A 25,181-nucleotide genomic window follows, 5' to 3' on the forward strand; every position below is an offset into this window, starting at 1 on the left:
AAAAAAAAGAAAACAAAAAAAACAAAAAAAAGAAATGGGTTTATGTTTTTAAAAATTTAATTTTAACTACAAAAGACAAAGACAGATTAATAGTAGATGGACACAGTGGCTCATGCCTGTAGTCCCAGCTACTTGGTAGGCTGAGGCAGGAGGACTGCTCGAGCCCAGAGGCTTGAGAGCAGCCTGGGCAAAATAATGAGACCCCATCTCTAAGAATAAAAAATAAGTAAATAAATAAATACAAGAAAAGGGGTGATTCTAACTATATGACAACCTGGAACAGGCAAAACCATGGAGACAATAAAAAGATCAGTGGTTTCCAGGGGTTGGGGAAAGGAAGGTAACTATATGAAGCACAGAATTTTTAAGGTATTGAAACTATTCTGGCTGGGTGTGGTGGCTCTTTCCTGTAATTCCTACACTTTGGGAGGCCAAGGTGGGCAGATCAGTTGAGGTCAGGAGTTTGAGACTGGCCTGGCCAACATGGTGAGACCCCATCTCTACTAAAAATAGAAAAATTAGCCACGTGTGGTGGCATACACATGTAATCCCAGCTACCTGGGAGGCTGAGGTAGGAGAATTGCTTGAACCTGGGAGGTGGAGGTTGCAGTGAGCTGAGATGCGACTGTGCCACTGCACTCCAGCCTGGGCAATAGAGCGAGACTCTGTCTCGAAAAAACCCAAAAAACTATTCTGTAAGATATGATAATGATGAATATATGTCACTATACATTGGTTAAACCCATAAAACGTACAACATCAAGAGTAAACCCAAATGTAAACTTTGGGTGACGGTGTGCCCCACTCTGGTGGGGGATGCTGAAAGTGGGGGATGCTATGGGTATGTTGGGGAGGTGGGCATATGGGAACTCTTCGTATTTCCTGTTCAATTTAGCTGTGAACACAAACTGCTCTAACAAATAAAGTCTATTAAAAAAAAAAAAGCGAGGACTGGAGAAAGACATGCCATGATAACACTAATCAAAAAAAGCTGGTGTAGTTACGTAAGCAAAGCAGGCATCAGAGACAGTAAATTTATCAAGGATAAAGAGGGACATTACACAGTGATAAAGATGAAGGAGTCAATTCTTCAAGAAGACAGAACAATTCTGAATAAGTACACAGGCATACCTTGTGTTATTGTGCTTTACTTCACTGTGCTTCGCAGAGACTATGTTTTTTTACAAGTTGAAGGTTTGTGGCAACCCTGCATCAAGCAAGTCTATTGGCGCCATTTCCCCAATAGCAGGTGCTCATTTCGTGTCTCTGTGTCACATTTTGATAATTCTCACAATATTTCAAACATTTTCATTCTTATTGTATCTGTTTTGGTAATCTGCCATTAGTGATCTTTCATGTTAGTATTATAACTGTTTTGGGGCACTGTGAACCACACCCATGTAAGATGCTGAACTTAATCAATAAATGGCGTTTATGTTCTGACTGCTCCACCAACTGGTTGTTCTCCTGTCTCCCTTCCTCTCCCCAGGCCTCCCTATTATCTGAGACAAAACAATATTGAAATTAGGCCAATCGATAACCCTATAATGGCCTCTAAGTAAGTGTTAAACCAAAAGCTAAAAATGATTAAGCTTAAAGAGGAAGGCACATTGAAAGCTGAGACAGGCCAAAAGCTATACCTTTTGCACCAGTTAGCCAAGGTGTGAATGCAATGGAAAAGCTCTTAAAGGAAGTTAAAAGTGCTACTCCAGTGAACACATGTTTGAAAAGAAAGCAAAACAGCCTTATTGCTAATATGGAGAAAGTTTTAGTGCTCTGGATAGAAGATCAAACCAGCCATAACACTCCCTTAATCCACAGCCTAATCCAAAGCAAGGCTCTAACTATTTTCATTTCTATGAAGGCTGAGAGAGGTGAGGAAGCTGGAGAAGAAAGTCTGAAGCTAGCAGAGGTTGGCTCATGAAGTTTAAGGAAAGAAGCTGCCTCTGTAACATAAAACGGCAAGGTGAAGCAGCAAGTACTAATGTAGAAGTTGCAGCAAGGTATTAGAACATCTAGCTAAGATCATGGATGAAGGTGGTAACACTAAACAACAGATTGTCAGTGTAGGTAAAACAGCCTTCTATCAGAAGAAGATGTCATCTAGGACTTTCCTAGCTAGAGAAGGGAAGTCAATGCCTGGCTTCAAAGTTTCAGAAGACAGGCTGGTTATCTTATTGGAGTGAATGCAGCTGGTGATTTTAGGTGGAAGTCAATACTCATTAACTATTCCAAAAATCCTAGGGCCTTTAAGAATTATTCTAAATCTATAGATGCAACAAGAAAGCCTAGATGACAGCACATCTGTTTAGAGCATGGTTTACTGAATATGTGAAGCCCAATGTTGACACCTACTGCTTGGAAAAAAAGATTCCTTTCAAAAGATTGCTGCTGACTGGCAATGCACTTGGTCAACCAAGAGCTCTGACAGAGATGAATGTTGTTTTCATACCAACTAACACAACACACATTCTGCAGCCCATGAACAAGGAGCATTTTCATCTTCCAAGTTTCATTATTTAAGAGGTACATTTTTGCCTGTGGTCCCAGCTACCTGGAGGCTGAGGCAGGAGGACTGTTTAAGTCCAGAAGTTCTGAGTTATAGTGCGCTATGCCAATTGGGTATCCACACTAAGTTTGGCATCAGTATAGTGACCTTCTGAGAGCAAGAGACCACACCAGGTTGCCTAAGGAGAGGTGAACTGCCCAGATTGGAAACAGAGCAGGTAAAAACTCTTGTGTTGATAAGTAGTGGTACTGTGCCTGTGAATAACACTGCACTCCAGCCTGGGCAACATAGCAAGACACTATCTCTTAAATAAATTAAAAATAATAATTAAAAAATTTTGTGGGCCAGGTGTGGTGGTTCCCGCCTGTAATCCCAGCACTTTGGGAGGCTGAGGCAGGCAGATCACAGGTCAGGAGACCGAGACCATCCTGGATAACACGGTAAAACCCCGTCTCTACTAAAAATACAAAAAATTAGCCAGGTGTGGTGGGGGGCGCCTGTAGTCCCAGCTACTTGGGAGGCTGAGGCAGGAGAATGGCGTGAACCCGGGAGGTGGAGCTTGCAGTGAGCCGAGACCGCACCACTGCACTCCAGCCTGGGCGACAGAGCGAGACTCCGTCTCAAAAAAACAAAAAAACATTTTGTAAGCTATATCAGATTCCTCTGGCAGATCTGGGCAAAGTAATCTGAAAACCTTCTGGAAAGTATTCACCATTCTAGATGTCATTAAGAACATCTGTGATTCATGGGATGTCAAAATATCAACCTTAACAAGAGCTTGGAAGAAGCGGATTCCAACCCTCATGAATGACTTTGAGGGGTTCAAGACTTCAGTGGAAAAAGTCATTACACATGTGGTGCAAACAGTAAGAGAACTAGAAGTAAAGCCTGAAGATGGGACTAAATTGCTGCAATCTCATAAAAAACTTGAACAAATGAGGAGGTGCTAGTTAGGGAAGAGCAAAGAAAGTAGTTTCTTAAGATGGAATCTCCTGGTGAAGATGCTGTGCATATTGTTGAAATAATAAGGGATTTATTTATTTTTATTTTGAGACAGGTTCTCATTCTGTTGCCCAGGCTGGAGTACAGTGGCACGATCTCAGCTCGCTGCAACCTCCGCCTCCTGGGCTCAAGGGATTCTCATACCTCAGCCTCCCCAAGTAGCTAGGACTACAGGCATGCACCGTGACAACCGGCTAATTTTTTGTATTTTTAATAGAGATGGGGTTTCACCATGTTGGCCAAGCTGGTCTTGAGCTCCTGACCTCAGATGAACCACCCACCTCGGCCTCCCAAAGTGTTGGGATTACAGGTGTGAGCCACTGCTCCTGGCCTTTATTGGCATACATTGAAATATCATGCCATCGAAATCCTTTTTGTAAGGTTGGTATTAATGCCTCCTTTCATTTCTGATTGTATTTATTTATATACTAATCATACTTTAATACAACTGTATGTCGGGCTTTTTTCAAATAACATTCCATCTGAACTATTTTTCCATAGTACAGTCATCCTTTGGCATCTGCATGGGGATTGATTCCAGGACCCCCAGGAGATATCAAAATCCAAGGATGCTCAAGTCCTGTATATAAAATGATTTAGTATTTGCATATAATGTAGGCACAGCTTCCAATGTACCATTTTTTTTTTTTTTTTTGAGACGGAGTCTCACTCTGTTGCTCAGGCTGGAATGCAGTGGTGTGATCTTGGATCACTGCAACCTCTGCCTCCCAGGTTCAAGTGACTCTCCTGCCTCAGCCTCCCAAGTAGCTGAGATTACAGGCACGCACCACCACGCCCCCGCTAATTTTTGTATTTTTACTAGAGATGAAGTTTTGCCATGTTGGCCAGGGTGGTCTCGAATTCCTGACCTCAGGTGATCTGCCTGCCTTGGCTTCCCAAAGTGCTGAGATTACAGGTATGAGCCACTGAGCTGAGCCCGGCCAGCCTCCTATATACTTTAAATAATCTCTAGATCACGTATACATAGTACAATGCCTAAAAATAACTTCATTTGCATGGATTCAAAGTAGTACTTGGCATGTAGCAAATTCAGTTTTTGCTTTTTGGAACTCTGTGGAATTTCTTTTCCCAAATATTTTTGATCCATAGTTGGCTGAATCCATAGATGTGGAACCCATGGATACAGAGGGGCGCCTGTACTTTGGTCCTTATAAACATTAAAGAGAGGCACAACATAATGAATAGCTTACTTCCTCAACACCTCTCTTTTGAAGAAGTTGGTAAATGTTTCTCATAATGCTGTGTTAAACATCTCTAAATATGACAGACTCCCTGGATCACAGGTGCTATCACTGATCTTATTTCCTCAAGGAGTTCACCATGAGTGAACTCCTGTCTAGTATCCAAGAGCCCTCATCCCTGCCTGCTTTCCCACTGCTAACCAGCCTCTGGCCTGTTAGCCCCTCCTCTGGGCACTGTCTTCAGCTGTTTTCCCTGCTAGTCACCTGGGTCAAAGAAATGTGGGCAGATACACACACCAGCGTGTAGAATCCTGGATTCTTTTCATTTGTATCCATGTGAAAAACTGGGAAGACAAGAGGCCCATGACGCTGCTCTGTGAAACTGAAGAGTCTGTTCCCCTTTCTTCTAATGTCCTACAACAGGGCAAAGCATCCACCTGTGGGTGTAGCTTAATATTCTGGAAGTCCTGAGTCAGTGCTCCTCAAAATCCTTTAAAAAAATTTTTTTTTTAAATGTCAGACATTTGCCTCTTCAAAGAGCTTGTTTTACTATGTTGTAAAAATCAGATCATGTACATTTTCATATTAAATTTTTTGTTAAATAAGCTTTTGGAACAGTCAAAAATGCTTTCTCTCAGATGTTCTGAATATGGAAATGGAATATTAGCTTGTTCTAATTTTTTCTAACATGAATTTTCCTGGTTCAGACTGATCTGAAAGGGTTTCATGTATTAAAATGGGAGAATCCTATTGTGAAACATGGAAAAAAAGTCAGACTTTTATGTAACTATCGTTTTGTAAAATACAGCGAGAATGTCACAGCAACGTCCAACTATCATCTAAGTTTCTAAGGCGGGCGGTGGCTTCCTGAGCTCCCCACAGCACTGGCCCATAACATACACTTGCTTGGCGCTGCCGAGCTCCAGCTGCTCCACCCTCTCTGGTTGGGACCCCTGAGAGCCCTTAGGAGTCTCCCCACCTCCTGCCTCTGCCAGATGCCCCATTCAGGGACCCTGGGGCCAGTGGCCCACTGGGAACTGCACCTCCCCAGCCTGCATGTGGGCTTGTATCAGTTGTTACAATATCCCTGGGAGCACCAGGTAAATCGATCTACAGCAGTTGCCCAATGGGTCTAGACATCTGTGAAGCAAGAGCACAGCTGGCCAGGGCTGCCCCCCTTACAAATGGGCTCCATCCTAGGTTCTGTCTGCTCAGGCCTACTTGCCCTGTAGTCACTTACCTCAGGTCCCTACGTGCTTCTGCCTGACACCTGGCCTTAGGGGAGGGTGGAGCAGAAGACCCACAGTTTCACCCAGGGCTGCTACCCTGTACCTGGGATGCTAGCATTTGGCTCCCAATCCACCTGAGGCTCTTGGCTAGGAAGTGCCAGTCAGGTTGCAGGGGTCTCACTGCCCAACTACTGTGACGCACAATGAAGGAACAACAGCAGGAGCTGACATGTGCTGCTCACCGTGAGGCAAGGACCAAGATACGGCTTTACAGGCCTAAGGTTAAGGGATACCTCCTATGAGGAGGGTTTTCCTGGGAGGTCCATTCTGCCTGAGAGGAGATGGACTCAGAAAGACCATGTGTCTCAAGATCATCCCTCCTCCCTCTCTGAGGAAGTGGGGGACCTGGGCCTAACTTGCAAGGTGTATCACTTTGCGCACCACCCCTAACCACTGCATGACACTGTGCCTCAAAGAAAATCTCCACTGAAGGCCAGGTGCGGTGGCTCACACCTGTAATCCCAACACTGGGAGGCCGAGGTGGGCGCATCACTTGAGGTCAGGAGTTCAAGACCAGCCTGGCCAACATGGTGAAACCCCGTCTGTACTAAAAATACAAAAATTAGCCGGGTGTCATGGCATACACCTGTAATCCCAGCTACTAGGGAGGCTGAGGCAGAATTGCTTGAGCCTGGGAGACAGAGGTTGCAGTAAGCCAAGACTGCGCCACTGCACTCCAGCCTGGGTGACACAGCGAGACTCTGTCTCAAAAAACAAACAAACAAACAAAATCTCCACTGATGGGTGTTTTCTTGTTTCGTTTTGTTTTTGTTTTTTGAGACAAGTCTTGTTCAGGCTGGAGTGCAATGGTACAATCTCAGCTCACTGCAATCTCTGCCTCCTGGGTTCAAGGGATTCTCCTGCCTCAGCCTCTCGCCACTACACTTGGCTAATTTTTGTATTTTTATAGTAGAGACGGGGTTTCACCATGTTGGCCAGGCTGGTCTCCAACTCCTAACCTCAGGTGATCTGCCCACCTCGGCCTCCCAAATTACAGGCATGAGCCACCACGCCTGGCCTGTTTTGTTTTTGTTCTTGTTTTGAGACAGGGTCTCACTCTGTTGCCCAGGCTGCAGTGGAGTGATTTCTGCTTACTGCAACCTCTGCTTCCTGCGTTTAAGGAATTCTGCTGCCTCAGCCTCCTGAGTAGCTGGGACTACAGGCACGCACCACCATGCCCAGCTAATTTTTGTATTTTCAGCAGAGATGGGGTTTCACCATGATGACCAAGCTGGTCTCAAACTCCCGGACTCAAGTGATCCACCTGCCTCGGCCTCCCAGAATGCTAGGATTGACTACAGGCATGAGCCACTGCACCAGGCCTCCAGTGATGGGTGTTTTAAAGGGCTCCTCCTGGTTTTCATTGAGAATCAATACAAGAAAACAGCCACATCAAGAAAGTATCTGCATTTTCTGTAAGGCCTTTGTTAAAGATACTGGGACTTGTTTTATTTCATTTTCCTCATATAAGGATCCAACCCAACCTGAGAATTCAGCACCAGGCTCCTAGAAGCTCACTATACTCATTCTGTCTGGAAAGCAGGAAGCTCAGCCCCAAGTGAATGCTCACTCACTGCCACTTTCAAGTGAGAAACTGAGGATGACAAATGTGATGGTGGCCCCTTATTATACAGATCTCGCTAGAGCTGTATTTATGGCTGGACGGTCTTGTGAGACCCTGTGGACATAGCTGCTGAGGAACCAACCCTTGTGGCACCAGGACCCAGGATATACAGTCAAGATTCTGTCTCCAGAAGCCAATCTAAGGGCTATCCTCCTGGCTTCTCATTCAGGGTATGCACTACATGAGAGATAAGGGCCACAGAAAGCCACAAAGCAAACATGAGTGTCTTCCTCAATAAGCAGGACTGTCTGTGGCACACTGTAGTTCTCTCAGTGTGGGGAATTCATTTTATTTATTTTGTTCAGAACTTGCTCCATTTCAAAATCTGAGGTTTCTTCACCTTCTGGTAAGCCTCTTAACTCCCTCTTGACAACTACCCCGCAGCACATCCTCCTGGGGGGACTCCTCTCCATTGCCCTGTCTTCAGCTCCACCTCCTCACCTCTGTGCCACTCTGGCCAATTTTGTAGACTGAATGTTCTTTTCAGCTGGTTCTGATCTGCTCTCTGAAATGCTTGTTGACTTTTAAACTGCAATGATTATTATTTTTCTTTTCTAAAAGTATTTTTTTTGGTTCATTTCCAAATCTGGTTTTTTTTTTGATAGTGTATTATTCTTTTAATTTTTATTGAGATATATATATCATAAACTTCGCCACTTTAAAGTATAGAATCATTAGCTTTTAGCATATTCATAAGGTTAAGCAACCATCATCACTATCTAATGCCAGAACATTTTCATAATTCCAAAAAGAAACTCTATACCCATTGGTAATCACTCCTTATCCTCCCTCCCTCAGACCCTGGCAACCACTGTTACTCTACTTTCTTTATGGATTTTCCATTCTGGACATTTCATATCAATGGAATCATACAACCTATGATCCTTTGTGACTGGCTTCTTTCTCTTAGCATAATGTCTTTAAGGTTTATCGTTATTGTAGCACATGTGAGCATTCCATTCCTCTTTATTGTTGAATAATATTCTATTGTATGGGTAAACCATATTTTGTTTATTCATCACCTGATGGACTTTTGGGCTGTTTCCACTTTTTGGTTATTATGTACAGATGTGAACATTCATGTATGAGTTATTGCATGGATATATGTTTTCAATTCTCTTGGGTATGTATCTAGGTGTGGGAACTGCTAGGTCAGATGATAACTCTATATTTCACCATTCGAGGAACTTCCAGACTGTTTTCCAAAGGTGCTAAAAGACTTTACATTCCTACCAGCATGTATATGAGGGTTCCCTTTAGAGCTAATTTTTGTTTACAGAATAGAGTATTAATCTTTCCTCACATTTTGTTTTAGCTTTCATGTCCTTCAAGACTTAAGCATGCTTTATAGTGCCATCTGACAATTCTATGATCACAGGTTTATAGGACCAACACTTATTATCTGACTATCTGATCTTTTAATTACAGACCTCCAAATGGGTATGAAGTATTTCATTGAAGTTTTGCTTTGTATTTCCCTGATGGCTAATGATGTTGATTGGCTTTTTATGTACCTGTGCTTTGTATATATTCTCTGCAGTTTCTCTTCAGATCTTTTGCTCATTTTTAAGCTGTGTTATTTGTCTTTTTATTGTTGAATTGTAAAAGTTCTTTATATAATTTAAATTCTGGACTTTAATTAGATGGGATTTGCAAATATTTTCTCCCATTCTGTAGGTTGTCTTTCAATTCTGATAGTGCTTTGGAAGCAAAAAAGCTTTTCATTTTTTTTTTTTTGAGATGGAGTTTTGCTCTTTTGCCCAGGCTGGAGTGAAGTGGCGTGATCTCTGCTCACTGCAACCTCTGTCCCCCGAGTTTAAGTGATTCTCTTGTCTCAGCCTACTGAGTAGCTGGGATTATAGGTGCCTGCCACCATGCCTGGCTCATTTTTGTATTTTTAGTAGAGATGGGGTTTCGCCATGTTGGCCAGGCTGGTCTTGAACTCCTGACCTCAGGTGATCCACCCACCTCAGCCTCCCAAAGTGCTAGGATTACAGGCGTGAGCCACCGTGCCTGGCCAAGCTTTTAATTTTTAACATGGTTTTGTAAAGATGAGGTCTTGCCATGTTGCTCAGGCTGGTCTGAATTACTGGGCCTTCTGTCTCGGGCTTCCAAAGTGCTAAGATTATAAGCATGAGCCATTGTGTCCAGCCAAAAGTTTTAAATTTTGATGAAGTCCAATTTATCGATTCCTTCCTTTAGTTGTTTGTGCATTAGGTGTCATATCTAAGAAACAGTTGCCTAATCCAAGGTCACATAGATTTCTATCTATATTTTCTTCTAAAAGTTTTATAGTTTTTGCTCTTACATTTAGTTCTTTGTTCCCGTTTGAGTTAATTTTTGTTTATAGAATAGAGTATTAATCTTTCCTCATTTTGTTTTAGCTTTTGTTCCAATTTTGTTTTAGCTTTCATGTCTTTCAAAATTTGTTCCAATTTTGTTTTAGCTTTCATGTCTTTCAAGACTTAAGCATATTTTATAGTGCCATCTGACAATTCTATGATCACAGGTTTATAGAAACCTAAGTCTCCCAGTAAGTATGTCTCCTGACATTTGTGCATGACAGGCTCTTTCTTCTTGTGACTGTGGATTTTATGATCATCTAAACAGTGCTTTATCAGTGGTAATGCTGTACACCCTGGCCCAAGGAATGTCACTGCATGGTGCATACGCATCTCTGCCAAGTGCCTCTGAATGTCAATTAGACCAGGATTTCGTTTGTGTTCATTTCTTGGCTTGGCGATTTCTATACAACACAAGTAGTATTAAACTGGCCCTGAATCCACATGAGGGCAGACCTGTGGTTACACAGTCTCAAGGGAAGACTGTTCTCCCAACCCAAAAACAGGCTGAGACATTCCAACTTCTCTGCTAGTTCTTGTGCTGTCAGTTGGGTTTTCCCAGGTCTGCCTCAGTACTTTTTTAAGCAGCTTGACTTTATGCTGGTGACTTAATTCCAACTCCTACATGGCTTAGACCCCAGGCCTTGTCTCAAGTCGATGTGGTCATTAAAACTCAAGGTCCTCAGTCAAGACCCCTAGCCTTGCACCCATGGTGCAGTTCTGCTCGCTGCTCTGGCTTTTTTGTTCACTCTTAGATTTTAGACTCTGGGTACTGCCCTTTCCTGTGAACTAGTTATTCATTTTAGGGACGAGGGTTGCATTTAATCCAGCATTTCAAAGTATTTAGAAGCACGGAGACTGCGCGCGGTGGCTCACACCTGTAATCCCGGCACTTTGGGAGGCTGAGGCGGGTGGATCACCTGAGGTCAGGAGTTTGAGACCAGCGTGGCCAACATGGTGAAACCCCATCTCTACTAAAATTACCAAAAATTAGCCGGGTGTTGTGGCAGGCGCCAGTAATCCCAGCTACTTGGGAGGCTGAAGCAGGGGAATCAATCAAACCTGGGAGGTGGAGGTTGCAGTGAGCAGAGTGGCTAGGACAACAGACATATGCCACAGCACCTGGATAATTTTTCTGGTAGAGATACGGGTCTCACTATGTTGCCCAGGCTGGTCTCAAACTCCTGGCCTCAAGCGATCCTCCTGTCTTGGCCTCCCAAAGCATTTGGGATTACAGGCACGAGCTATCGCATGTGGCCTGCATTGAGTTAATTATGAAACAAGCATGATTAGATTACAGAGCAGACTACAAGATTCCACACCAAGTTTATAGATACAGCATCAAACTTGCAGAAAGGGTCCTCCCATGCTAGCTTCCAGGAACTGTTTTCCAAGGAGAATAAATCCTGTCCAGACATGCAGTTTTGGACAGGGCTTTTCATAAGCAAAGCCCCAGAGGTAGCATGCTGTGGCTTTAGCTCCAAATCACCATCTACTGCAAGGACAGGTCACATACAAATGCTCCTTTCATTGGGCACCTGCTGGCTGTGTGGCTACTGCAAGTTTCTGACCAGTGTCCTTATACTTGGCTGATGGTGGCACAGGCTAGGGTGTGTCTGCCCAGGGCTGCTGAGCCCTATAAACCTCGCAGTGGGGTGCAACTCTTAAGGGACAGCTCTTAAGCCCCCAAAGTCCAGCCCACATCTGCCTCTCCTCTCCTAGGCTCTGACTCACTGGGATGTGAACTTAGCTCCTTGTCAAGCTAGGCTTGGAGGGAGGGGCCCTCTCAGGAGGCAGAGAACTTCAGTGCCAATGGCAGAGGCTGCAGACATTCGCTCTGGCCACCTCAGGAGGATGCACTACTGCAAAACTCCAAGAAATAAAGAACTACAACCTGCGTGATGTCACAGCTGTGTTTGAGGGGAGACCCAGAGAATGGATAAGCAGCATAGTGTCCACAAGAGCTCAGAAGCCAATCTGACTTGACAAAGACCTCACTTACATCATTTTTATTGCAGCTCTCTACCTCTGGTCAGTTTCTGAGTGGAAGGCCGTCACTTCCATGATGTATCAATATCAGAGTCTTCCACCTCTCCAACTAATCTCATGCTCTCTTCCGGGCAAACTCTGGGCTCCATCCAAACACCATTATTCTCAGTTCAGCCTCTGCACTGACCAATCCTTGTGCCTTTGCCCTTGTGGTTCTTTTGCCGCGTCCTCCCCCATGACTCCTTCCAGCCACCTTCCCACTTGAAGGAACCACCTCTTTCTCCTGGTGGCTCACTAAGGGCTCTGCAGTCTTGCTCCCATGTACTGAGTGGCTAGAGTCTTTTCCCCAATAGGAAGGCAGGTTGCTTGATGGGAACACTGCCACTGTGCTGTTGACCCATGCCTGCACCCTGCCTGGTCCTTCAGGGTCCTGCAGCTACCACCTACCTTTCCACAGCTGTCGGAGTCATGCTGGTCAGGGCAGGAGCACCTGGTGTGGCTTTGGACCGCTCTGTGAACCGGGAGTCAAACGCTTTCATGGGCTCGATCTTGGACGGGGTCGTTAACACAGAAGGTGACAATGCAGCAGGAGTAGAGGTAGCATTCATACTGGGGTGAAGAAGAGGGGAGGCATGTCAAGTGCAATCCTGAAAGGATCTGGAGGTCTAGTATTTGCATTATTTGGAGCCTACTAAAAAAGGCACAAATATCAAACTTCCATAAACACAAAAAATTTCAAGATACAATCTACTGCTCCCATTTCTTTAAAATTTTCATGTGTCAAAATTATGGACACCTAGAAGGTTGTGAGCAAATGCATTCACATTTCCCCCTTTGCACTGTTCTGAGAGCTTTTGGGGGTAGAATGAGGCCTAGAACATGGTTCTTACAACCCTTTTCTCTAGTCACACTGCCCTATCTCCACAACTTAAATACAGCACCTCTACCCCAAACCACTCCAGCCGCTCACCTTTCCCACTTTGACAATGAGTCTCATGAGATAAGCCTGCACCTGGGGTCCTGAAGCCATGGTCTGCTTTTACCCTTAGTCAGGCATCCTCCATCCTGAGCGGCCCCTCCCATATCTCCCTGTGACAGTGTCACATTCTTAGCATTATGCTCCAAGTGCTCATCACACAACTTTCATCTTCTATTCCACAGAGAAAGGAGAGGCCAGGCAGAAACCTGCCTGGTCCATCCTTCATGTCCAAGCCCACACCACATGCTTTGGGACCATGGCCACTGGACCTCCTCCTGAGCACACCCAGGCTAACACCTTCCACTCCTATCTGCCCAGACACCACACCACATGCCTGGTAGTCACCCTGGACAGCCCCATTCTTCTCCTCCATGATCTGTGGCCACTAGAATGGGCCATCCCCAAAGAGTTCTCAGATCTGGCATGGTCTGTCCTTCCCAGGCTCCCTTCGTCCTGGCATGCTTTGCTTCCTCACTGGTCTTGCTGCTCAGTCTTCTCTTCCTACCCTCTCAGGGTCCCCCCAGGGCAGTGACCTAATGTTTGGGCATGCCTCCGCAGCCATGGTGCTAGCACCCAGAAGTAGGAGGCTGAAGTAACATAAGACTCCATTCCACCAATGGAGAATTGCTCTGACGGTATCAGCTGTATCCCAGAAGCAGGGGGCTGCAGTAACACAAGACTCCATTCCACCAATGGAGAATCGCTCTGACGGTATCAGCTGTATGTGCCAGGGAGTGGCCTATTTGGGGCACCACCGCCTAATAGAGTCACTTTCCTAAAATGGAGATCTCAAAGCCTTCTACGTCTCCACTCTGGGGAAAAGCCCAGACAACCTGATCCAGCACAGACACCTTGGCCTTCTCCCTCTTCTTGGCCTTCCTCAGGGGACTGGGGGGCTGCTGCCCCTAATCCCCAGGCCTCATCCCCTGGTAGGCCTGTATGAGCCCTGTGGAGGGTACCCTCTGAGGCACCTCCCTGATCCCTGAGATACCAGCCCCTCTTTGGATGGCTAGCCATTTCTACCCAGGGGACCTGAGGGGCCACCTGCAACCCTGTGGCTACCTCTCCCCCACCAGCCTACACACTCCCTGAGGATGAGGACCCACCCATTAAGCCCCTGCGATGCCTGGGGCCTAGCAGGGTGTATAACCCAGAGCAGGTGCTGAGCAAACGTTCACTCCTGGCTTTCATTTGTGCTTGCCTGGTTCTTTCTGATTTCTAATTTGGTTTCTAAGTAACAATGGGTGAGGACACAGGCTCTGTGAGTGAATATAACTCTGAGAGTATAAGGGGAGTCTGTGCCCTCCCACAGGAGAACCCTGCCTAAGATGAATGCTGTGTGATGTGCTCAGCAGAGTGAAGTGGAAGCTGAGGCCCCAGAAATGTGAAGCACCTCCAGTGTAGAGCTGCCAGGTGGGGCTGACCCTGCAGCACGTAGCATTTCACTGGTAGTTCCCACCCTTAGCAGCCTGACCCTCGGTCAGCCTTGATACACTCTGTGAAATCCTCAACAGTCCTGTGCATCAGAGACTCACTGAACAAGTTCTCCCCTCTGAGAAGTCCCCATTTCAAATCACGCATTTTTTTCTTTCTTTTTTGATTGAAGGGGCCACAAAGTGCAAACAGAATAAAATTCTCTGTCCTCAAAACTATGTGCAAACCTGAACTTTCCCCAGGGACAGGAACAAGCCTTGGCACCCACTAACCTGTCTTTATTGACAGAATCGCCTGCAGGTCTGGCACTGGCAGCCACCACAGGCTCTGTGCAAGGCTTCGAGGCGCCGAAGGAGTTAGGGGTACTGGAGTCCAGTGGCAGTAGCTGTGGACTGCTATGAGAAGAGAGCATGGTGCCCGCCAGGGAGCCCGAGAGGGGGATGCTGTTAAAGAATGCCGTGGAGAAGTCCCTGTCATCAAGTAAGAACAAAAGTCAGCCTTGAAAGTCAGGTGCCACATCCAGTACTTTATACATTCAAATAACTTTTTTCTAGGTCCAAAGGCAGTATGTTTTCATGATAGAAAATCTGCAAAGTTACAGAAAAGTAAAAAGAAAATTAAAGCCACTTAATATACTATATTTAATTGAATCTAGGATTTACAGGTTCTGTATGTACTACTAAGAAAGAAAACAATGCTACTAATTGTCAGATGCCATTGACTGTACAACACACCCAAATCTCAGAGGTGTTAAACTGTGCAAACACATGTCTTAGGAGGAATGAAATGCAGCAATACAGAAAGGGCCTCCCTTTCATGAAGGGCCATGGGGCATGCCACTAGATGGGTGTGCCATAATATACCTAACCCAGCCTCTACTGAGGGACCACAAGACTGTCTCCAGCTTTTTCTAGAACAGATGCTGCTGCACCAGGAAGCAAGGTATTGCAGTGTCAGAACTGAGGATTCTGGGACAGCCAGGTCTGACTCCTCTGCCATTTGTAAGCTTGTGACTTGCTCTAACTACTCTTGTGCCTCCAGTCATGTCTGCAAAATACAAAGTGCCAGGACTCTCCCCATGGGGTTGCTGTCAGGACTAAAGCAGTTGGTGTAGGACACTCTTAGAACACACATTGGCTGCTCAAAGAATTATGAAATTCTAATAATTGTCATTACACCTAAGATTTACATAATATATGGGATAAATTCTTAGAAGTGGAATTGTAGCAGCAAATGAAATGTTCACTGATGATTTGGAATAAATATTTCTAAAGTGCCCTCCTCAGAGGTTTAAATTACAAGCCATGTATGAGAGCGCCTATTTCTCCACATAGGTGCTTAGTAACACTTTTATCAAATTTCTTGACACTTAACAATCTGACAGAAGAAAAACGGTATCTTATTTTGATATGAGTGACATTGACATTTTTTCTTTTTCTTTTTTTTTTTGAGACAGAGTCTCTCCCGCCGCCCAGGCTGGAGTGCAGTGGCGCGATCTCGCCTCACTGCAAGCTCCGCCTCCCGGGTTCACGTCATTCTCCTGCCTCAGCCTCCTGAGTATCCCGCCACCATGCCCGGCTAATTTTTTGTATTTTTAGTAGAGACGGGGTTTAACCGTGTTAGCCAGGATGGTCTCGATCTCCTGACCTCGTGATCCGCCCGCCTTGGCTTCCCAAAGTGCTGGGATTACAGGTGTGAGCCACCGTGCCCGGCCGGCAGTTTTTCAAAGTAGAAATACTTGATTTCCGGCCAGGCGCAGTGGCTCATGCCTGTAATCCCAGCACTTTGGCAGGCCGAGGCGGGTGGATCACTTGAGGTCAAGAGTTCGAGACCAGCCTGGCCAACATGGTGAAACCCCGTCTCCACTAAAAATACAAAAATTAGCCAGGCATGGTGGTGGGCGCCTGTAATCCCAGCTACTTGGGAGGCTGAGGCAGGAGAATCTCTTGAACCAGGGAGGCAGAGGCTGCAGAGTTGAGATCACACCACTGTACTCCAGCCTGGGTAACAGAGTGAGACTTTGCCTCAATTAAAAAAAAAAAAAAAAAAAAGAAATACTTGATTTCTTTTTTTTTTTTTTGTGAACTGCTTGTTCATATGCTTTGTCTACTGTTTTGTTATTGGTCTTTATTACTGATTTGTAAAAATCATTTACATATTAAAAAAATTCCTTATATGGTAGGAAATATTTTACCTGGGATGTTGTGTTTCAACTATTTATGGCCTTTTTTTTTTGAGACGAAGTCTCGCTGTGTCGCCAGGCTGGAGTGCAGTGGCGCAATCTCGGCTCACTGCAACCTCTGCCTCCTGGGTTCAAGTGACTTTCCTGCCTCAGCCTTCCAAGTAGCTGGGACTACAGGGGCGTGCCACCACGCCCAGCTAATTTTTATATTTTTTAGTAGAGACGGGGTTTCACCATGTTGGCCAGGATGGTCTTGATCTCTTGACCTCGTATCCATCTGCCTCAGCCTCCGAAAGTGCTGGGATTACAGGTGTGAGCCACCACGCCCAGACAGCCTATCTTTTAAATGCACTAAAATTTTAAAATTTTTGTGTACTCTAAATTGTCATTTACAGAAAACACTTTTTTGACCTCTGAGGTTATAAAAAATATTCTTCCAGGGAGTCTTCTAAAATTTTAAACAAAAATACTTTAAACAACAATTTAAAAAGAAACAAACTCTAAGCTGTTTAGAATGTATGTAATGATAAGTTATGAGGCTGGGACCCAACATTGTTTCTAGGAGGTGCCATGTAGTCCTGTCTTCCATTTACCGAATTAGCCAATGTTTTATCACTGATGTGAAATGCTACCTTTAAAATTCCCATAAATATTCGGGCCTGTTTCCTCATATTCTATCATATTCCACTGCACTATCTACTCATGTGTCAGTATCTCACTGTTTTGAGTATGACAGCTTTTAAGTCTTAATTTCTGGTGGGGCTAGTCTTCCCTGGCTAATCTTCTTTTTCAGAAATATTTCGGCCATTCCTATTTATTTTTCCAGATAACTTTATTTTATTTATTTATTTATTTGATACAAAGTCTCACTCTGTCACCCAGGCTGGAGAGTGGCACTACCTTGGCTCACTGCAACCTCCCAGGTTCAAGCAATTCTCCTGCCTCAGCCTCCAAGTATCTGGGACTACAGGCGGGCACCACCACTCCCAGCTAATTTTTATATTTTTAGTAGGGACGGGGTTTCACCATGTTGGCCAGGCTGGTCTCAAACTCGTGACCTCAGGTGATCTGCCTGCCTCGGCCTCCCAAAGTGCTGAGATTACAGTTGTCAGCCACTGTGCCCAGTCGATTTTTCCACATAACTTTATAGTTACCTTGTCTGATTCCCAAAATTCCTACGGTTATTTGTACTGGTTAAATTTATAGGCTACAGGAGAGCTGACATCTTTATGATGCCATCCTAGCTAATCAATGGTATGAATTTCTAGTTATTTCTTTGAGTTTTCTTTGAAGCCTCTCAGTAGGGTTTTAAATTTTTTCTTCATTAAGATATGCATCTCTGGTTGCATCCTAGTTATTTTATTTGTGAATATGACTTATTTCTTTATGTGCTCTGAGGGTAGTTGGTGCTACCTGACTTCATGTTGATTGTATCCTGCCACCTGACTATCTTCTTTCATTGCCTATGGCAGCTTTTCCAGTTGATTCTCTTATAAACCATATCATCCTTAAATAATTATCCTTTCCAATTTGTTCTTTCCTTCGACTAACTACATGGGCTAGGACCTATAGAACAATGTTAAATTATAGTTGCAAGAGTAGGCATTTGTTTAGTTTTTGAACTTAATTTGAAATAAGATAATTTATCAAGTTAAGGAAGCATCCACCTATTCCCATTTAACTGAGTTTTAAAACAACGTTGAATTTTACCAAAACGCCTATTAAGCATCGATGAGAGATCATATAATTGTTTTTCTTTTGATCTACTGATACGTAGAATTAAATAGTTACCTAAAATTTGAACCTCCTTACTTTCCCAAAACAAACCTCACTTGGTCATGGTATATTAGCCTTTTAACAAGCAGTAAGGTTCTGTTTGTTACTATTTTACTTAGGATTTTGCACTGACATTCAGAAATGAGAATGATCTTGAATTTATTATGTTTTATCCTTGTAAGATTTTGATATATTATGTTCATTTCAAAATAAAAATTTGCACATTTCTTCTCCATGCACTAGAATATTTAAAATGGTATTAACAGTTACCTGAGTTACCTGTTCCTTAAAAGTTCCTGAAGTTTCCCTGTGAAGCCATCTTAGTCTGGTGGCTTTGGTGGGGTTAACTCTGTCCTCTATTTCTTCCACAATAATTTTTCACTTTTAGTAATTTTATTTTCTTCAAAAACCATCCACTTTCTGTGCAAATTTATTTGCACAGAGTTCAGCAAAGAAGTCTCTCATCTTTTTGATTTGTCTATTATTTCTCACTTATACCTACTTTGTATATTTATGCTTTTTCTCTTCTTTCTTGATTAGCTAAGCTAATAAGGACCTATTCTGTTGCTACTTGTTAGAACGTGGGAATCAGGAGGGCAAAAAGCTTTTAATACCAAAAGGATCAGGTCCTGATGCTAGAAATATGCATCCTATGTCAGAAAGTTGGCCCCAGACCAGTTAGGAAGCCACCTACACCTTCTCACCAGGTAACGCCTGGAAGGATCCACAGAACAAAGTGCCACCATCACCACCACCACCTCCCCATCCCACAGGCCCAGTATGTTCAGAGCTCAACCACACACTGGGTCTCACTTGGTCTCAATAAAAGGTAGGTAGGGGCATTACCCCCTACAGGGTCACAATAGGAAAAAGACTTAGTCAAAAGAAAATGAGTGCTCTGTGGGGAGCCAGCAGACCTGGTTCTTGCTCTACTCGCGGGGACCTCAGAGCGTGCACATCTAACATGAGGAGACTGGATCTGTACACTGTACGAGTGAAGGTTTCTTTAGACACCAAGGAAGATTTGGAATAGCTCGTGGATGGACAACTGCAAAACGCAGAGGCCTAAAGTGTGTGGTCTCCATGAAGGGCTTACAAATGCCCTGAGCAGACAGACGGAATGAGAATAAAACCCAGAGTGAACTGCCTTGACAGTGGGGGTCTATTTCTTTCACACAGTGCTTTATCATTTTTCTTTTTTTTTTGAATCAACACACATCATTTTGGGAAGAATAACCAATTCAAAAACAATCCTCACTATATACATTGGGACAACAGCAAGTGGTGAATGAGTCTCTTCCCCCTTCTCTGTCCCCCACAGGGAAATATGTTTGGGAGCCGTACTCTCTGCCCAGTAATTCCACTTCTAGAAGTTATCCTGAGAGAACAACCACAGGTGAGCTCAAAGACTCATTTATAATCACGAGAAACTGGACACAAACACAAGTCTACAGTGAGCTGGCTAAGCAAATCCTAGGACAGGAATCTGGATAATCAGATAGCAAACACCTCAGAGGACTAGTTATTAAAATGGATGAATGGGCATGAAACAGTAACGAGTGGGGAAAAAAAAGACTGGAAATACAGATATAAAAACATTAACAGTGACTGTATCTGATTATGGATAATGTTTTTTTCTTCTTTGGGCTTTTACTATTTTCTAAATTTAACCATGTGTAAATATACCTTTCATAATCATAAAAATAACTTTATGAAAGAAAAAAAAGAAAAAAAAATCAGCCTGACTGACTGCTTTCCTTGTGCGTCTTCTGGTGCCCTGGCAACAGTGAAGTGCAGATGTGCTGGCCGCCTTAGCACTCCCACCCCTCACATGATTCAGGTGTGCACAAGGGCTCCAGGAGGAGTATGGGCTTTGAGACTGCGGGAAGCTGAGCTTGACTTCCTTGCTTCCATGTTCTACCAGTCAGGTTGTGAAGGGCCCGTGAAGATCCTCACTGTGAAAGTGTTAACCGCTGAAAGAAGACAGGAAGATCTCGCCAGATAAGACCATGAAAGGGGAATGAACCAGTACCCAGTGTCCAGCTGTGCTATGCAGAGAGGCGTGATTCTTCTCCGGCCATCTGCTGTCCGAGTCTCAACTTGTTTCTTCAAAAGATTCTGGCAAAGCAGAGTTACATAAATGAATGCAAAAGTTTTGGCCAACTATTTCCAAATATTAAAAAATAAAGTCTCTTTTTTTCCTGGTGATAAGAACACTAAGCATAAGATCCACCCTCTTAGCAAAGTTTTAAGTATGCAATATCATATTGTGAACTGTAGGCACTATGCTGTAGGGGAGATTTCTAGGACTTATTCATCTTCTATAACTTAAACTTTATACCCTTTGGCTAATAACTCCCATTTTCCTCTGACCCCAGTATTCACCATTCTATTCTCTGTCTCTGTGAGTTTGACTATTTTAGATTCCTCATATAAGAGGTATCAGGCAGGCCAGGCACGGTGGCTCACGCCTGTAATCCCAGCACTTTGGGGAGGCCGAGGTGGACAGATCACGAGGTCAGGAGATCGAGACCATTCTGGCCAACATGGTGAAACCCCATCTCTACTAAAAATACAAAAATTAGCTGGGCGTGGTGGTGTGTAACTGTAATCCCAGCTACTCAGGAGGCTGAGGCTGAGGCAGGAGAATCGCCTGAACCAGGGAGTCGGAGGTTGCAGTGAGCCAAGATTGCGCCACTGCACTCCAGCCTGGTGACAGAGCGAGACTCCATCTCAAAAAAAAAAAAAGGAGATATCATGCGGTATTTGTCCTTCTGTGTCTGGCTTATCATTAATTTGTACACATTAAGTATGTATAACTTTTTATATGTCAATTATACTTCAACACGGTAGGTTTAAAAATAATAAGGCTTCTAAGGAAATGTATTCTAAATTGCCCTTCTGGTACAACTAAATAAGACACCCAAGCAAAGAACAAGCAATGGGTACATGCCACACTGGCCGCCCCGCACAACAGCCATGGGACCAATGAAAGGGCTAAAGGACTGAGCTCTGTACCCGTGAACCACACATCTGTCACTAAGCTAGGGATTTTCTTTCTTTCTTTTTTTTTTTTGAGACAGAATCTCACTCTGTCTCCCAGGCTGGAGTGCAGTGGCGCAGTCTCGGCACACTGCAACATCTGCTTCCCGGGTTTAAGCAATTCTCCTGCTCAGCCTCCCATGTAGCTGGGATTATAGGCATGCACCACCATACCCGGCTTTTTTTTTTTTTTTTTAAGTAGAGACAGGGTTTCACCATGTTGGCCAGGCTGGTCGGAACTCCTGACCTCAAGTGATCCGCCTGCCTCAGCCTCCCAAAGTGCTGGGATTACAGGGGTGAGCCACTGCGCCTGGCCTGAGGTAGAGATTTTCAAACTGACTTTCAAAATAGAATCTCTTCCTTCCACAGAAAGCTTGTAACTAGGGGTTTTCTCTCATACTTTATATCTGAATTGCCTGGAGGAGGTCTGTCAGCCTACATAGGCTCCTGGAGATGGTTTATACTCCCCAGGCAATAACGTTCCCTACCCTTTTCCTGCCCCATTTCCAACCCCTTCTCATCAAACATGGCTTCCAGATGAAGAAGGGGGAGCCCATAGAAGTCTCCTAAGGGCAGAGCCTGAAATCCACTGTTGTTAGCATCTAGGATTTCCTAGAAAGACCAGCAGGATAAAATTCGTAAGTTCTTACAAGAGATGACCTCCTCTGGGCTCCTGGGGATAAGGAGGCCTTTGATAAAGAGGATCCAGGCCCCATTACTGCATCATGCAGCAGTGGGCAAGGGGCCAACAGGCCCGAGGCTGGCTAACCCACAGATCCCGTACCACTCTAAACAAACCCCTTCCTTACCACCACCGGTGTCTGCCCCTCACCCTGTCCCTGGGCATATGTCCATGTCTTTAGCGCCACCAGGCAGGGCTCTCACCTTCCTGATATCTTCAAGACTCTCCCCGTTGACAACGCCTGCGACTGAGGTGGCTGAGCCCATCTCCCTGGTCGCAGCACTCTTCTGGTCCAGCTGCTGCTGCTGCTGCCTCCGCTGGTACTTGAGCATCTCAGGGTTCTCAATGACGGCTGTGGAGAGCTGGGCCTCGGTCATGATGGCTAGGCTCTTGCCATAGGTGGACTGGTGAATGCGGCTCTGGGGAAGCAAGGAGAGGCATGACATGCCAGCGTGAGTGCCAGTGTGGCCAGTGCTGCCCACCAGCAGGCAAACTACAGCAGGGCTCTCCTGGCTCTGAGTGGAGAAGGGACCCAAGGCCAACTCCCCATCGCCTCCCATCCTATTCTGCCTGTCCCTCATTCGACAGCTCTGTTGATGTCTCATGCCCACCCTTGATTTTTATGGCCTCCCTTGTATCTGTAGCTGGGATGACAGTAAATGAGATAGCCAACAAGACAACACCTGCCCCACAGTCTGGTGGAGAACAAATGACAATCCACAGTGCTTCAGTGGAAAGGAAGATACTCAAGGTGCTAACTTAAGGCTCTTAAATCACTCCTAGGACCCAAATGATTTTGGGAATCAGATCCTAGAACAAAAGTCTACTTTCACAGCTCATCTGCAGCCATAAGCCCTGTGGTTGGAAGTCCCCATTGGCCTGCTTAGTGTCTCTAAGAGTATGGGAAGACCTGGCACAGCAGGGCTGGGGAGCCTCCTTTACTCCCACCCCTCCTAGTATGTCATCATACTCCCCTCCTTCTAGGCCCTCATAGTCTTGTGCCCTAACAAGCTAGACAGGAGCCTCATGAGAGCAGAGATGGTGTCCCCAGCACACTGTAGTGACTGCTGTACGTGAAAGTGCATGAGGAACAGACTTCCATGGGATGTGCAAATGTCCAATGTGGGATTCTGCTCAAGAACAGGGACTGTGGTTAACAGGACATCTGCTTTACAGCAGAGCATGGGTTAAGAGGCAGCGTTCCAAGAGAGGTGCCTTGGGACCTGCTCCTGCAGGGCTTGAATGTGGCCAGGAACCTCCTTTTCTTGCCATCTTGGCTTCTGCCCTTCTCTCCTGAGTCTATCCCCTGGAATCTCGAAGCAGAATTCAGTGTTTGGCCAGGGTTTCCCTAGTGTTCCTCCAACATGGAGTCCCAGCCTGACTTGGGAAATGGTAAGCAGATGGGTTATTAGGCTCCCAGAGTGACTCCAAGGGAGTGCATAGTGATCCCAGGTACCTGATGACAGTGACAAGGTTGGAGGAGGACCTGAGGCCTCTGAGATACTCATTCCTTCATGGAAAAATGATGGGGTGGCAGGCCCCATTCTAAGTGTAGTCATGAAGGCAGACCTCTCCCCCAAAGGGGTTCACATTTTAGTGGGGAGGTCACACTGTAGGTTAAGAGGAAGCTTCCACCAGCAAATAAGGTCATGAGGAGAGCTGCCAGCCTGCTCTGGGCTTTCACAGAGCTCCCTTCAGACACATACACACAACCCACCAAGTGGGGGCAGGTTTCTAAGCCTCTGGTAGGTGAAGCAGGGCTTTTCTCAAAGCCTGGCAGAAGGGCACAGAGACCCCATCACCCCAGCAGAGCACAGAGGGGAGGCAGCCTGGCCCGGAGGCAGCAGGCCTTGTTCACTCTTCTGACCTAAGGGTCACATACAGTCTGGGCAAAGAGCCATGCTATTTTCTGAGGCTTAGTTTCCATATCCACGAAATGGATGAGCCTTGCCTTGAAGGGTTTTGTGCAATTTAAATGAAATCATATGTGCAAAACACATTCCCAGAGCCTGGCAGACAATGCGTTCTAAGAAATGACCAATATTACTACCATGAAGGTGAAAGTGACATGAGCAGGGGCCCCTGAGGAGTCACTTCAGCTCTTTCCCAGGGCAAAAACCTCCCAGTGGATGGCCTATTATCAGCTCAAAAAGAGATGCCTAAAATAGTTCTACTCTTAACTCCAGGACTTATTTCTGAAATGGGGACTCGTTTTTTAATTAATCTATTTTGTAAAGAAGGATTACAAGATATAAAAGATGAATACCCCATTACATGTTAAGAAATGACTTGTCTCTGTAACTCACAAGAAGAGGGTGTAGTCAAAGGGGTCTCTCAGAGCTATTGTGGCAATGGCCACAGAGCACCCAGCAGCACAAGAGCCATCAGCCTACCTTCTCCTCCTCGCTCAGGGGATCGCCAAGCTCATCCTGGGAGAAGTCGAGGAATGCCACAGAGCCGTCCATAGAGCATACCAAGATGCCCAGCCCATTCAGAGTCCTGAAAGACATGGCCATCAGCAGCCTGGTAGCAAGAGCCCCAGGCAGACACATGTGCCGCAGTAGCTGGCCTGTGAGGATGGTGGGCAGTGTTCTAGGGAGATGCTGGAAACTCCTGGTTCCCTTCTGTGGCCTGGTTCCCTTCTTTGGCCTGGGCGGGGGAGGGGGGGAGCGACAATTGTATCCCAAAGGGCCCTGGTGTTCTTTAGCTCTAAGCAGGTGTACAAAGTATCTCCTTTACCATATGTTCTGTAAGAATTTTCAATTTTACTTATCTTACTTTTGAAACTATTAAAATAAAAAAAACTTGACAAAGTATACATATAAATCAGGTCACTGAGAAGCAGAAAATGTGCTTCTGACTTTGGTTCATGCACTGACGGAGTAAAGTGGAACATACTAGGATCACGTCATTCTCCTCGTCTTAGACAAATCCTGAAAAGGCATTTTCCAGTGGCAAATTCTACACAGGCAGGACATTCTCGCAGCAGCAGGTACACCGCTGCCAGTTCCCAAATCGCATGCAAACAGCACTCTTGGTCTGCGCTACTATGACACCTGGGGAGGGGCCACTGGCCACCTGACCCTAGTCACACTCAGAAGGCCTCATGTTCCAATGTGTGGCTTCTCC

The 25,181-nt window shown here is 45.2% G+C and overlaps 1 protein-coding gene across 6 annotated transcripts in view; it reads right to left on the minus strand.

Moving 5' to 3' along the window:
• LOC100977781 (protein HIRA) overlaps positions 1-25,181 on the minus strand; it is a 101,664-nt gene that overhangs the window by 32,999 nt on the left and 43,484 nt on the right. For all 6 annotated transcript variants that reach the window (XM_034949226.3, XM_034949221.4, XM_034949220.3 and 3 more), the window contains 5 exons: positions 24,446-24,551; positions 22,256-22,471; positions 20,361-20,446; positions 14,643-14,840; positions 12,405-12,566 (listed from right to left, as the gene is read on the minus strand). In XM_034949226.3, the coding sequence (XP_034805117.1) occupies positions 12,405-12,566; positions 14,643-14,840; positions 20,361-20,446; positions 22,256-22,471; positions 24,446-24,551 (768 nt within the window). The remainder of the gene's footprint in view (positions 1-12,404; positions 12,567-14,642; positions 14,841-20,360; positions 20,447-22,255; positions 22,472-24,445; positions 24,552-25,181) is intronic.

This window comes from Pan paniscus, chromosome 23 (assembly GCF_029289425.2).
Source record: "Pan paniscus chromosome 23, NHGRI_mPanPan1-v2.0_pri, whole genome shotgun sequence".
Taxonomy (NCBI): domain Eukaryota; kingdom Metazoa; phylum Chordata; class Mammalia; order Primates; family Hominidae; genus Pan; species Pan paniscus.